This window comes from Callorhinus ursinus, unplaced genomic scaffold (genome assembly GCF_003265705.2).
Source record: "Callorhinus ursinus isolate GAN/ISIS: 27379988/994484 unplaced genomic scaffold, GSC_fseal_2.0 scaffold4, whole genome shotgun sequence".
Classification (NCBI taxonomy): domain Eukaryota; kingdom Metazoa; phylum Chordata; class Mammalia; order Carnivora; family Otariidae; genus Callorhinus; species Callorhinus ursinus.
Window position 1 is genome coordinate 82794503 of NW_027397066.1, and position 13803 is coordinate 82808305.

Here is a 13803-nt window from a genome sequence, read left to right on the forward strand (position 1 = left end):
TGTATGGCCAAAGATGCACTGGCATGAATAACTCAAGAATTCAACAGGTTCCTTAAAAATGAAGGAGAAAGCTCTAATAACTGGTGTTATCCATCTGGAGAAATAACTTCAGTTACACGTTGATTTCTTTGATAGACTGAACAATTATGCAAAAGTAAACAGTATTACTTTCCTAACTACTGACCAGAAAGACCAAGCCATACTCACATCAATTGCTTATTTTAATGTCAAATGTTTATTTCTATGCCATAGTTGCCTCAGCACAATTTGTAAAAGAAAGGAATCCCCAAAATGAATTTTTTTTTGGTCAGGATATTTTCTCCGCAGTTATAAGACAGAAAGAAACACCTCGGTATCAAGAATTACCATTTCTTCCACATCATTCTAATAAGTTGCATCTAAATATTTTCCTTGGACGTCATTTTTTTAAGAGTGGAAAAATATCCACAGGGGGAAAAGATGTTTGTATTCATGAAAATAAATTTGGGATAGTCTTTGCCAGAGAATATATCTAGAACATCTTTGTTTTGGTACACTGTATCACTAATTGCCATATTCTTATTATTTGGTATAACAGGCATACTTTATTACATAAAACAAAGTGCACTGAAAATGAACAATGTTAGAAACAAAGTGGAATTCGGTGTATCTTAAATCTTCTGGTGATTAGATATGAGCCGGAGTGCCAGTATATAAATTTCATATCAATACAAATGCAACTCTCTTTCGTGATGAAAATGCACTTAGTAGCTTAGTTCTTTTTGCTTGAGCAGATAGGGCATCCAATACAACTGAAACAACCTGATAACAATTTTTTTTTTCAATAAAAAGGAATGCTCTGGTTTCTTAACTGGCTCCCACATTCGAGGGAGCCAGAAGATGGCATTTGTTCTTTATTTCTCTTGTCTGATCTGAGACACAAATCCACCAAGTTTCCTCCAGCGGAAGTAGGCGCCACACCTCAGATCACCAGGCCCTCAGGGAAGGAAGCCTGTTAAATAAGTAAATCTGTGACGTGCGGTGGGGGGCCCAGCACCTCAAAGACAGCATGGTGGTTGTGCACAGAAATCCCTTCAGCAGACTCAGTGAAAGGATGAGAGTTCTTTAAGTTCATGCACATTTTATTGAGTAGTAATATAAAATGCTTTTTCTTTGTCATTGTTACAAGTGCATGCTTTGATTGCCAACATTTCAGAAGTCAAATTACAAAGGCAAGGCTTTAGGCTGTAGTGAATTACCTGGGCACTTATACAATTGTTAAAAAATATGAATGGACTTTTGTTGTGGTGGTTTTCAGAATGAGCCAGTTGTAACCCGTAACTGATATACAAAGGGAAAAAAGTGAAAAAAGTACATATTTTGTGGCACCTGACAGAACAGAACAAAATAACTAAACCATTATGACATTAACAGTTACCATGCATTTAGAGTTTCACATGTAACTACAAACTTATTTAAATGTCACAAGGTTTGCTAAACATGCTCACCATCTATATATGTGCACTGACAAGCTTATGTTAAAAACTTTTAAGAATACTCTCCCCTTTAGATTTTTTCAAAGCTTTTTTGATTACAAAATTTCAAAGGCATTAAGCATTTTAGAGAATATAAAGTACGCCAGTATACATACATTTCCAGTATATGTCAGACCACTAAGCGCATTGCAGTCCCATACAGGCCGATACAGCCATTTTTTTTTTTCTTAAAAAACATGCATAGGCAGATTTTTTTTTTTTACAGAATATAGATGCTTTATCACTGTACTTAATATGGTGTCTTGTTCACTATACTTAAAAATGCACCACTCATAAATATTTAATTCAGCAAGCCACAACCAAGACTTGATTTATCAACAACAAAAAAAAACCCTAAATATAAACAGCAAAAAAAAGATAGATGTAATTATTCCAGTTTTTTTAAAACTTAAAGAAAAGATACTCGTTGCTAAATTAATAAGATTAAGTGTTATATGGAAAGAAGGGCATTCAAGCACACTAAAGAAACCTGAGGTAAGCATAATCTGTACAAAATTAAACTGTCCTTTTTGGCATTTTAACAAATTTGCAACATTCTTTTTTTTTTCTTTTTCTGTTTTTTTTTTTTTTTAAGACTGCCTAATTCATTTTATAGCCATTGTCTGACAAGAGTAGCAAAACATTATCAATAAATAGTCCTTATTTAGTTTGTACATCATTTTGTTAAAAATGTTTGATGTCATCCATTTTTAGTGCTGCGACTGTAAACGTACAATAGAGTAAGAAATTAGACAAAGTTTTCGTGTCCAGTAACATAATAAAAGACCTTTCATTAACCTATCTAGAAGTCCCCAATGCAGTAGGAAAACATGTTCATTCCCCTAACATTGCAGTATATACTAGCATTAGCTTTCTTTTTTAAATTTTTTTTCCTATAAGCATTTTTAAAAGGCATACCCAAAAGAGGTGTTTAATCACCACCCCCACCAAAATATAGTTTATTATCTCTCTCCCTCTTTTTTAATGATAGTGTAAACTGAATCCAATTCCTGGCCCCCAGAGCAAATAAGCTACCGTCAGAGGCAAGAACATCCAACTGCTGATATGCAGCAATCCCCATCATGCCCTGCAGCTCAAAAAAAAAAAAAAAAGGGGGACAGGAAGTGGTCACTGGATATTGCTGCTATTACTGCCATTGCTGTCCGTGCCGTTAGTCTCTGAGGCGAGAGCCTTGTTGATGGAGTTAAGGTTGGCGTCAGAGGGCATGGCATCTCTGCGAGGTGGCATCCTCTCGTTAATTCGGTCTAAGCCCTTGGCCTCCTCGAAGCTAGTGATCTTATGTTGTGGTGAAAATCCTTTGATTGCTAAACAGAAAATCATTAAAAAAAAAAAGAAAAAAAAAAAAAGAAAGAAAAATTAGGTTAGCCAGAGGAAAACAAAGGGCACTGTTGCATCAGGTGAGGTTAGAGATTTCGCAGTGAGTGAGGGAATCCTTTAGTAGAGAACAAAATGACGAGACCTGAACACAACACAACAGACTCCTTACCATACCTGAAGATAACCAAAGGGTTTGAAAACAGCCAATGTCTCTTGCCAACCAAAATGTCCTCTTCAAGTTAGTAAGATGTAAACATTGCTCTGGTTCTTCATGAGAGTTTAGATCAATGAAATCCGAAGTGGATATGTCAAAAGGAAAGCTGCTACCAGGGACAGGTATCTAGACTTAACATCAACTGGCCACATCATTGGCATGATTACTGCATCAGACACCCTAACCTTAGACAGACCGTACCATAGCCTTCCTTTGGCTATCCCACTGTACTAGTAATGGCCAATTCAGTAGAGTCAGGCGAGCTGTGCCTAAAAGTCTAGTAGAGAGCTTTAGAGCAGAAGCTAAAAGGAGCTCTAAAAGGAATTAACTTTAGGGGCATTTCCATGCCACCTCAGAATCCCAGAAAGACTTTCTTGGCAAACAACTCAACGGTTGCATGAAGAAAAAAAAAAAAAAGAAATTATAAACTCCTGTTTCTCTAACTCAACTTTGGAAGCATGCGCAGTGGGTGACAAGGTAAGAGAAACTCAGAAAAACCAAGATTGGATCACTAAGTAGAAAAACGTTGTCCTCCCTTCAGCAGCAAAACAGGTCAGACTGATGTTCATCTGGTATCCATTACTGCCTAAATCAAAGCAAAACTCTTTCTTAGTAGATCAATGCAGATGTAAGTGATGCTTCAAGAATAAGGGGAAAATGCCTTTCACAACTTTCAGCAAAAATGACAGGATTGGTTTGGGCCCTATTCAGTGAAAACATGGCATTCTCAAGGAGGCGTATGGATATTTAATTTTTTTCATTAACCCTTAGTGTGCTGCAGAGATAGAGCAGGCATTTGTGCAAGAAACTTAATGACTTCTTCAGTGGGTGCACCAACCAGTGAGCTGAAAATAGAGTACATACGGGGAACCAACAATGACATCAGTTTGCATTACTTCCTGTGACGTGCAAGCCAGATACTGAAGGGCCAATCACCAGTGCTGAATTGGGCTGCATCTCCATGGCTGATTGGGGACAATTTCAGGGTACCTTTATCCTTCCCACCTTATTTGGGAAAAAAAAAAAAAAAGGAAAGCAGTTTCAAGCTGAAACTTTGCCAGCCAATCCTACACAAATGTGCAGTGCCTTTCACTAATATGGATGAGATTCTTAGAAGATCTACACCATTGCTTCCAAATTCATTAAAGGATGCGAAATAGTTTGTTACCCCTCTGCATTTTAAAGGTTAGCAAAATGGTGATTAGTCAACTGTGAGAGGAAGAAGATGGGGAAACGAGGAAAGACCAAGGCCCAAAGCAAAGCTTCTTAATTCTTCTCTAATTTGGTAATAAACTGCAAAATAATAGAGCTGTCTAATGAGCACCCACCCTGAATACTCAATTATTTTGAGGGACAAAATAATGGCACAAAGTGGTATTAAGTGGTATTCTATTCTTTTTCTAAACCACTGTGAATATCATTTCATCATAATGAATAAATACAGAAGTTTGTCAACATGATAATTTATGAAGCGATTTTATTAATTTAAATGGTAAAAGAGGCATCTCAGGGTTTTAAAAGCCAATAGGGTGAGAGCGTAGAAATTCAAACTCTAGCTGGAACAATGGATATGTCCCGAATGGGGCTCTGTCTCTAATCAAATCTCTAACCCTGGTCTGGAAGAATGTGCTCTGCTGTAGTTGCTGGTCAGACAATGGGTATTAGCAATTTACATTGGTAGTATACTTAACACAACACAGAGTCACAGAAACCACAGAAAACAGCCAAACTATCAACAAGAATGCACACTGCAGATTAGAATTTGCCAAGAGGAATAGAGAATTCCCACATAAATAGCAGTTTATTCACTGCTATTTAGGAAGCAGTTGTATTTTCTCTTACAGTGCTATCATTTCCCCTACTGTAACCAAATCATATGCAAATTCGACAGTCTAAAGTGGCACTTTTTACATCGGATTGAAGGACCATATGCACACAATTTTGGGAAAAAATAAAAAAAAAGTGATCTTGCAAGAACAAAATACAACTGAAGAATTTTGTTTTAAAGGGGAACTTCAAAGTATTCTTTTTTAAAATTTCCGGAGGGTATGGTATGGATAATATTAAAAAACTATTTTGATAGGCAATCCTCTCATAACTGTATATTGCTCAAGCACTTGACTCAAAAGTAATTTCTAGAGGGCCAACGCTATTGTCCCCTTGCAGTGCTAGGACACAGTGGGTGGGGTACAATTCCTGTACAGCGCATAGCACGGTGCCCGGTGCCAAGCAGACCCTCAGTGAACCATCAATTGAGTGAGGACTGGATAGTCACTGTTCTTGTCATGGCCACTGCCACAACCACTGGGGATTTTTGAACTCTTTATAATATCTTAATGGTGCTAACCGTCCTACAAATACCAGTAGGTTAAAATTTGTAAGACTAGCAGAACTGTTTATCTCATACATAGCTGTCTCACGTTGGAATATTTTTTTGAGACATAAAATAATGTTGAACTACAACAAAGCACTATTCAAATGAACACTTTTTTTTTTTTTGGCTAGAAACTTCTGGAGACGAGATTTAATAAAGCTTTTTTCTTCTCTTCTTTTCAGGGCTGACTGAAAATGATTCGAGGGAGGGACATGGTTCAGCTCAAAGAATATTATTTTATGCGATATTTGTCAAAACAGCTGCCATAACTCCCACCCCACATCATTCAAGATATGTAATCCTTTGGTTTTCTGTGACTATACTAGGTTCGTTGTGTACAAAGTCAAACATAGCGTTAAGGGGAAAAAAAACAAACAAACAAACCATAAAAGGACATTTTCCCCTTTAAAGCAAGAACATTTTGGTTAATACTGAGCCACAACTGTTAGCCCAACACCCACACACTCTGTACAAGCTACAGCAAAAAAATAAAAAATAAATAAAAAAATAAAAAAATGAATACACCCAGCAGAGCCCTTATCTGTTGCAGGTACAACAGAAAGGGGACTGGCCAATTTACCTTCATCAGCCTCAATAGCCTCAACAGTAGCTGAAGAGAAGAAAGGGGGTGCAAAATGAATGAGAAAAATGAGCAGAGGATTTTTAACTCTAATTACAAATCAGAGACGATCAAGGGAGCTCAGAAATTTAATGTTCCTGTAAGTGCTGGATTCTGACACAGACGACAAAACAGAAATGGTAAAAAGAAAGGAAAAAACATGACAAAAATGAGAAGTTTATTTTATGAGTTGGAGAAACCAATCTGAGTGAACTGGTGTTTGTTCATGAAATAAATGACAACATGGTCAACCCTCTTGAAAAACAGGACAATTTTCTTTTACTTAGATTGAATCGGTAAGAGACTAGGTCAATCTTAGTCTGACACAGAACGTATAATAAAACCACTACTATGCCTGGTGATTTATGATTTGAAAATGCTAGACAAAATGGCACAACTCGAAGCAGTGTCATAATATCAGTGGGATGATTCACACTTTTTAATATTAAATAGCATGATTTAGTGCAGTGGAAAAGTAGAGTGTGTGTATGTGTGTGCTAATCTAGAGGAAGAATAAAATCAATGCATCTGAGCTGATAGTGCATGTAACTCCTTTAAAGACAAACACAGAGCTTGTCTGGAGTGGTGAGAGAGAAGGGGAAAAGGTGGGCAACAATATATATATAGACGGGACTTCCTTTGCCAGGGAACCCAATTTAAAGTCAGTTTTCCTTACTGAATACCATCTATGGAAAGGAAATTCTTGAAATGCTACTATAATCAAGTGGTAACATGTCAGTTGCAGTAATAATTCTATCAGCATTTTAAAGAGGCAGTTCAAATCCTGAAACCTCAGCATATTTCAGAGGCAACACTTTAAAAGCCCACTGCTTTCTGAGCAATTTTCATAATAAGGTTAGGGTCTATATTCTCACTAATACAGGTGTATGAGTCCTTCCATGTTATTAAGGCTAGTGGATATTTCCCTAATTAAGGGCTAAAATGCAAAACTTCTCTGAAACTCCAAAATGTTTAATATTAAAATTCTACCCCTTGGCTTTAATTTGCATATTTTTTGTAATTTAAGGTTTTAAAACTAGAGCAACTGCCAAATGTGCACTATAATGTCCTTACAGTGCATTCTAAATTCCTTCTGATAAAAATGTAAAATGTTTACCACCATGGAGAAAAGCTAAACAGTAAAGCCTTAAGCAGTTTCTTCTTTTTGACAATTTGCAATCCAGACAGTGGATTTTGAAATTGTTTTAATGGATTTGGTTTAAATATATATATAGCGTTAAGGGGAAATATATATATTGCGTTTTCAAGTTCTCAGGATGAATGAGGTTCCAGCCTGTATGTCTGTTATATGTGTATGTGTTTGTGCATGTGAGAGTTCAACACAGAATAACACAAACCAACGGATTCAACATAAAGTAACAGAAAAGAAAACTGAATAACCTAATTTAAAATACAAGTGAAAATCTAGAAACAGAACAAAGAATTTTAAGAACTTAAATAACTTAAGTTCAAAAGTAAAGCAAAAATCTGGAACCACACCAGCACCAACGTATCAGTAATATGCACTGCCCATTATTAAATGTATCCTTCCAAAGAAAATGTGACCCATAGTCTCTGATAATACACTCGCTGAACCTTAAAATGTGCTTATCAGAAACTATGCAGATTTTAGTCATTTAGGTAATTGTGCATTTTGTGCATACAAATGATCCATTTATGCTAACTTTTTTAGAGAGCATGTTTATTTTGGTGAGAGAAATTTTCTTTTGTTTTTTTTAAGTTATTAGAATAATTTTTAGTTATAAATTCAAGGGGAAATTGACTTCTATGCATTGTCCTATCTTCATTTACAAATTTGTGTCTTTTTGTGGAAACCAGAGACACTGATTTTGGAATAAATTCATGTGAAAATAAAGAAAACTATAGTGATGCTGAGCATGATTCTCTACATAGAAGAGGTGTGTCTAAATCAGGTAACCATAGGAATACTTGAATCTTCTAGACTGAAGGATAGAGATAGGAAAAAAAAAAACAAACAAACAAAAACACAAAAAAAGATTCAGGGAAAGATATGGGAAAATAAGCAAGAGGCTGAGATTAGTTTTCAAAATGTTATAACGGATTTTTGTTTTATTGATTTTTTACTCATCGATTTAGTTAAAGTCTAATCTAATAGCAAATTTTCATCATGTATTATTAAAATTGGACTCTAATTAATGATACTATTAGTTAAAATAGACAGCAAGACAAAATCACAAACGTAAAAGAATATACAGCTCTGTGCTGTCTGATGTGGTGGCCATTAGTCACATGTGGCTATGTGAAGCAAATTAATACAAATTAGCTAAAATAAAAACTTCCGTTTCGGTCTCTCAGCTGTACCAGCTGTATTTCAAGTGCTCCATAGCCAGATGTTGCCAGTGGCCTCTGTACGGATACAGAAATTTCCATCATCACAAAAAGTTCTACTAGACAGCACTAGTCCAGAAAGCTACACATTTTCATTAAAAAAAAAAAATCTCTATCTTAAAAGAAGGTATTTTTTTCAAAAATACAATGTGGTTCTACTCAGTCTCTTATGTTTTGGATGGAGAAATCAGAGAAAAGACACGTATGACTCCCAACTTCTATTCAAGTAGATAATGAAGTCACCCTTTTGATGGCCTTCCGTTCTCCACTACAATACGACCGGACGTGTATTTACGCGTGTGTTTATTTATTTATTTTTTTTCAATCACATAGATAGCCAGAACATTTACCAGAAACGTAATTTAAAAAAGTTGTTTTTAGCAGCGGAATGGCTCAAAGCTGTCAAAGCTATCCCGCGTGTGGCCAACCTCAGTGGGCTGTCGCGGGCCTGCAGGTGCGGTGACGTCTGCGTACACGGGGGACGGCGGGGTGGGCTGTGGGTGGGGGCGAAGACGCAGTCCGGGGACGAGGGAGCTATTCTGTCCCACAGGACTGGTCAAACTGATGTAGGGTTTCAGCCCTTCTTCCGCTGAGAAGAGCTGAAGACTGAGGCCGCCCTTACGTGGGTGAATAAATCAGGGCTCTAAGGACCCCGCGGCCTGAGCTGCCCCGCACACGCTCGTACCACCGGGCCTGCTTACCGCTTTGCAGTGTCTGCTTCCCTCCAGAAAGCACTCCGCTGGGGAGCATGCCCGTGGGGGTCAAGCCTTTCAGCGTCAGCACACTCTCGCTCTCTTCTCTGCAAAGGCACAAGGGGAGGGGGGGACATTAACTTGGATTTTCTTTCAAAAAAAAAGGAGAGAAAAATTCATAGTAGAACTCGCATTTACCTCCACCTAGGCTCTCTGGATTTTTTTTTTTTTTTTAAGATTTTATTTATTTATTTGACAGAGAGAGACACAGCAAGAGAGGGAACACAAGCAGGGGGAGTGGGAGAGGGAGCAGCAGGCGTCCCTCCCAGCAGAGAGCCCGATGCGGGGCTCGATCCCAGGACCCTGGGATCATGACCTGAGCCGAAGGCAGACACTTAAAGACTGAGCCACCCAGGCGCCCCTCAAACGTACTGTGTTTTTATACACTCATATAGAAGCCATGTCACGTCAGTGGACAGCTGCCATGCTAGTTTACGATTATACACTTGCACAGGCTCAGCCTCTTCCAAGTCCCAAAGATACAGAAAACAATTCATATTTTGTAAGCTGGCATCGCCATACAGAGTGTTTGCTGGGCATCCACCGTGACACCCATAAATATGTTAAAATGAGTCCCACAGAGTGCTGATGTAAGTTTTCCAGCCAAGGCTCAGCAGAAATGAGTGGAACTTATTTCTCTCCGGAGAGAAAACCAAAGAGTATATATGAGAGATAAAAACAAACAGACAAACAAAACAACTCCGTGGTTTATAGAATAGGGAACTAGAAGTTACATTCAGGGGGCTATTAAATAATTTTGATATCACATGATAAGTAGACCAATAATGACAACCAGCCAGGAAAGCAACCACCTTTTCTTTTCAGCAGTGTCTCCCCCCACTGATTTGCTAATAGAACATTATTGTATTACTCATTGTGACGATTGTTTTACAGTCTTCTGTACATCAACATTTCATGGCTGTTTATTAGTCACAGCACTATTAATCACTTTGATTTATTAATAAATCATCATGATTAAATAACCATGAAATAGGAATACGCTCATCTCTTTCCAAGTAGCAGACACTGTAATTCTACAATCAGAAAGTGTTTATAATACAAATATATATATAACATCTGCAATATGTAGAACTACCAAAGCCACGTTTTTATGAAGCTATCTAACATGACCCAAACAGAATTCTTAAACTACCCCCCCAACCAGCTACATCCACAACCTTCCTTCAACTTCATCTTTTCGTTAAGCTTCAGGAATCACCCCTTCGCTCCTATCCTCTCTCTACCTCCTCGCACTTCCATTCAGTCGGCAAACCTTGAGGGCTCTACCCTCAAAGTATTTCCAGCAGCTTGCCATTCTCACAATCCAACACCTCTCTTTTTAAAACAGGTTTATGGAGTAGAAGTAACATCCTATATAATTCATCCATGTAAAGTTATGTGATTTAATCAATGGTTTTTAGTGCATTCACAGAGTTGTGAAACAATCCCCTTAATCAATTTTAAAATATTTTCATTGCCCCAAAAGAAAACCTGTGTCCATTAGAGTGGCTCTCCATTTCTTTCACCCTTATGTAACCACTAATCTACTTTCTGTACATTTGCTTCTTCTGGATGTTTCAGACAGGCGTAATCATACAAGATGTAGCCTTTCACGGTGGCTGACTTCTTTTGCTTCCCACCAGCATCTCTTGCCTGGATTTTTCCAGCAGCTTCTTTACTGGTCTCCCTGCTCCATCCTCATCACACTCTCTGCCCCCATCCCTGTCTATTCTCAGTGTAGCAGACAGGCTGGGCCTTTTAATACGAATGCAGATCCTGCCACTTCCTATTCAAAGCTTTCCCAAGTCTTCTCCTCTTGTTAAGGGTGAAAGGCAAAATTTTTAGGTTTGACCACAGCCTTTGAAAACTAACTCCCAACCCACGCTCTCCTAACCTCACCCATCTGTCGGACTCCATTTCCTACCAGTGTCTACTTCCCTTAGTGTCCCTCCAACACATCTGGCACACCTCGCCTCAGGGCTCTACCCTTGTTTGGCACACTCTCCCTCCAGTATCTGCATGGCTCACTACCTCCTTGCCTTCGAATCTCTGCTCAAGTATAGCCCTCTAAGTGAGGACTTCTTTAGAAGGCTATATATATATATACTCCCTATCTCCCCTTGCTGGTTTTATTTTTACCTAAAGCGCTTATTACCCCTGAAAAACTATGCAGTTTATTTATTCCGTTGTTGTTGTTGTTGTTTTAAGTATCTAGACCAGAACAGCACCTGGTACACAGTCCACACTCAAAACACATTTATAAAAGAATGAGTAAAAGGAAAATAGAATGGAGAGTGGCAGTGTTAGGTTTGAGATGGCCATTAATCATTGTTTGCCCTCAAACAGGTACTGCAACCTTTTCAGGCTTCTGCTGTCAAACCAGTAGAGATCACATAAAGAAGAAATAATCTTAAATGCTAATATATGGATTTGGAAATTGGGAGTACCTCTAAAGAAATGAACATATATCTTTTTCTTTGCATTCATATTTGAAATCAGGCTTCCTTGCTTCTTTTCCTTGCGGTTGCACACAAAACCCAAGCTTTTATAGTTTCTGGCAGCTTTCTGGAATTGGGGACTCCTCAATTCCAACCATGTCTGCTGAGTTCTCACTCAAACAGACACCTCTGACCTCTGCTGTACTTCCCATTGCTGACCACACCCCCTTCTGGAAAGACTCTTTGCCCAGGTCGGGAACACTTTCTTTCCTGGTTCTCCTCCTCCTCTGGCATCCCCTTCTCAGTCCCTTGGATGATCTTTTCCCTTTGGCTTCACACCTGTGCTTTCTAAAATGGAAGCTCCCAGCCACGTGTGGCTCTTACCCACTCGAAACCCAACTTGAGAGGTGCTATAAGTATGAAATGTACACAGGGTTTCATAAACTTAATACAAAAATAAGAATGTGAAACATCTCCTTCAGAAGTTTTATACCAACTACACACTGAAGGGATAAAATTCTCAATGTATGTGTTCTATAGAAGACATTCTTAAAATTAATTTCACCCGTTTCTTTCTACTCCTTTACTGTGGCTTCTAGAAAATGTCAACTTACAGATGTGGCTCACATTATATTTCTACTGCAAAGTACTGTTCGAGAGGATTCTTATCTTTTTCTCCTACATCCACTCTCTTTCATAGCGAGACCATCCACTTACGCCACTTTAGTCTTGTGTTCCCTCTCATGACAGCATTTCCTACCCTCGTCTCTCTCTAAAGCTCCAGGGCAGAATTCCTGCCTGTCTCTGAACGAATATTCCACTGGCACCCCAGAGGAAAATAGGCCCAATTCAATTTATTGTAGTCCTCCCCCAAAATACCTGTTAGATATTTAAGTGGAGAAATACTTCCTCTTTCTTAGATAACAGCACTATCATCCTATCCGTCGCAGAGGCTAGAATCTCTATGGGATATTCTTAGAACATATCCTCTCCCTCATCACCCCTTGCGTAGGTCAGAATTCTTGGAGCAAATGACAGAACCTACTCTGGCTAATTCTGACAGCAGAGAGATGTACTAAAGGATATGAAAGAGCTCACAGATCCAGAGAGCCAGACTTGAACGCTCTGCAGCCCAGAAAAGTACCAGTGCCCATCCACGCTACGGCATCTGCCACCACTGTTCAGAGCCAACACCTAGGCTCATGTTAATGCTGTACAGTTAGCCCCCAAAATGCTGAGAAAGGAGTTCTGCTGGCCCCTCAGGTTTCATACCTGAGAGAGGAGTCACCTTCCCCACTTCCTGCCTCCTCACAATGCTCATTTTGAAACAGATGTTTTCTGTGCATTCATTTGATTGGTGGATCGTAGGTAACACGCCTGCACCCACCCCGCCCATGCTGCTGTAAGACAGTGTTCTGATTCCCTTGTAATGTGGCAAATTACCACAGTGTAAGGGATATGCTGGACAGCTGTGCCTGACACATTTACATCCATTCACATCCATTCGTTACATTTAAAAATTTCCAGCTTCACAAATTCCTTTTGTCTCTTCCTTTGTATCTTTCCTCCTATAGCCCAATTGGCTTGGATTAGTTCAATCGCTTCCAAGATGTCCTCCTTGATGTCAGTAAGTCGTCTTGTTCTCCAGTCTTCACGCTGCCACTAACATAATATCTAAAAATGGGTTGGGGCCTGCCTCTCATCCTATGAAAACCATCCTGTGACGCTCACTGCCTCCATGCAAAAAATTAAATATTTTACCATGACCATGCTATTCAAGGCTATCAAGGATCTGGACTTAAATACATTTTCAGCTTCACTTTTCCCTAGATTCCTCACTTACCTTCATGTCTTAAGACCCAGCTCTTTTGAATACTTAGAATTCACTGGCTACACCATTCTAGTCAGACACTCAGTAGTGCTGCACACTGAGTTTGGACACATTGCTTCGCTTGCAAGCTTGCTGTGTGGATTACTGTGAAATGCATACACTACGAGGCAGGGCACCTGGCACTTAGCAAGAGCCCAGAAAGCATTGCTCTTAGGACCACGTGACTGTGAGCTTGATGACTTAGCTCCCAGGCATGACTGTCCCACAATTCACCACCTAATGGAATCCAGCCTATCCTTCACAGCGCTCCTCCAATGTCAACCTCTTCAGGAACTTTTTTATTTATTTATTTT

General features: G+C 38.9%; 1 protein-coding gene across 9 annotated transcripts in view; it reads right to left on the reverse strand.

Annotated features, from left to right (window-relative positions):
• Positions 1-212: 212 nt before the first annotated feature.
• Positions 213-13803, reverse strand: part of PPP3CA (protein phosphatase 3 catalytic subunit alpha) — a 502337-nt gene continuing 488746 nt past the window's right edge. For 7 of the 9 annotated variants that reach the window (XM_073892032.1, XM_073892038.1, XM_073892035.1 and 4 more), the window contains 3 exons: positions 9131-9228; positions 6021-6050; positions 213-2839 (listed from right to left, as the gene is read on the reverse strand). In XM_073892032.1, coding sequence (XP_073748133.1) covers positions 2643-2839; positions 6021-6050; positions 9131-9228 — 325 coding nt within the window. In that variant the 3' untranslated portion in view covers positions 213-2642. The remainder of the gene's footprint in view (positions 2840-6020; positions 6051-9130; positions 9229-13803) is intronic. The other 2 variants (XM_025873506.2, XM_073892033.1) reach the window with 1 other exon arrangement.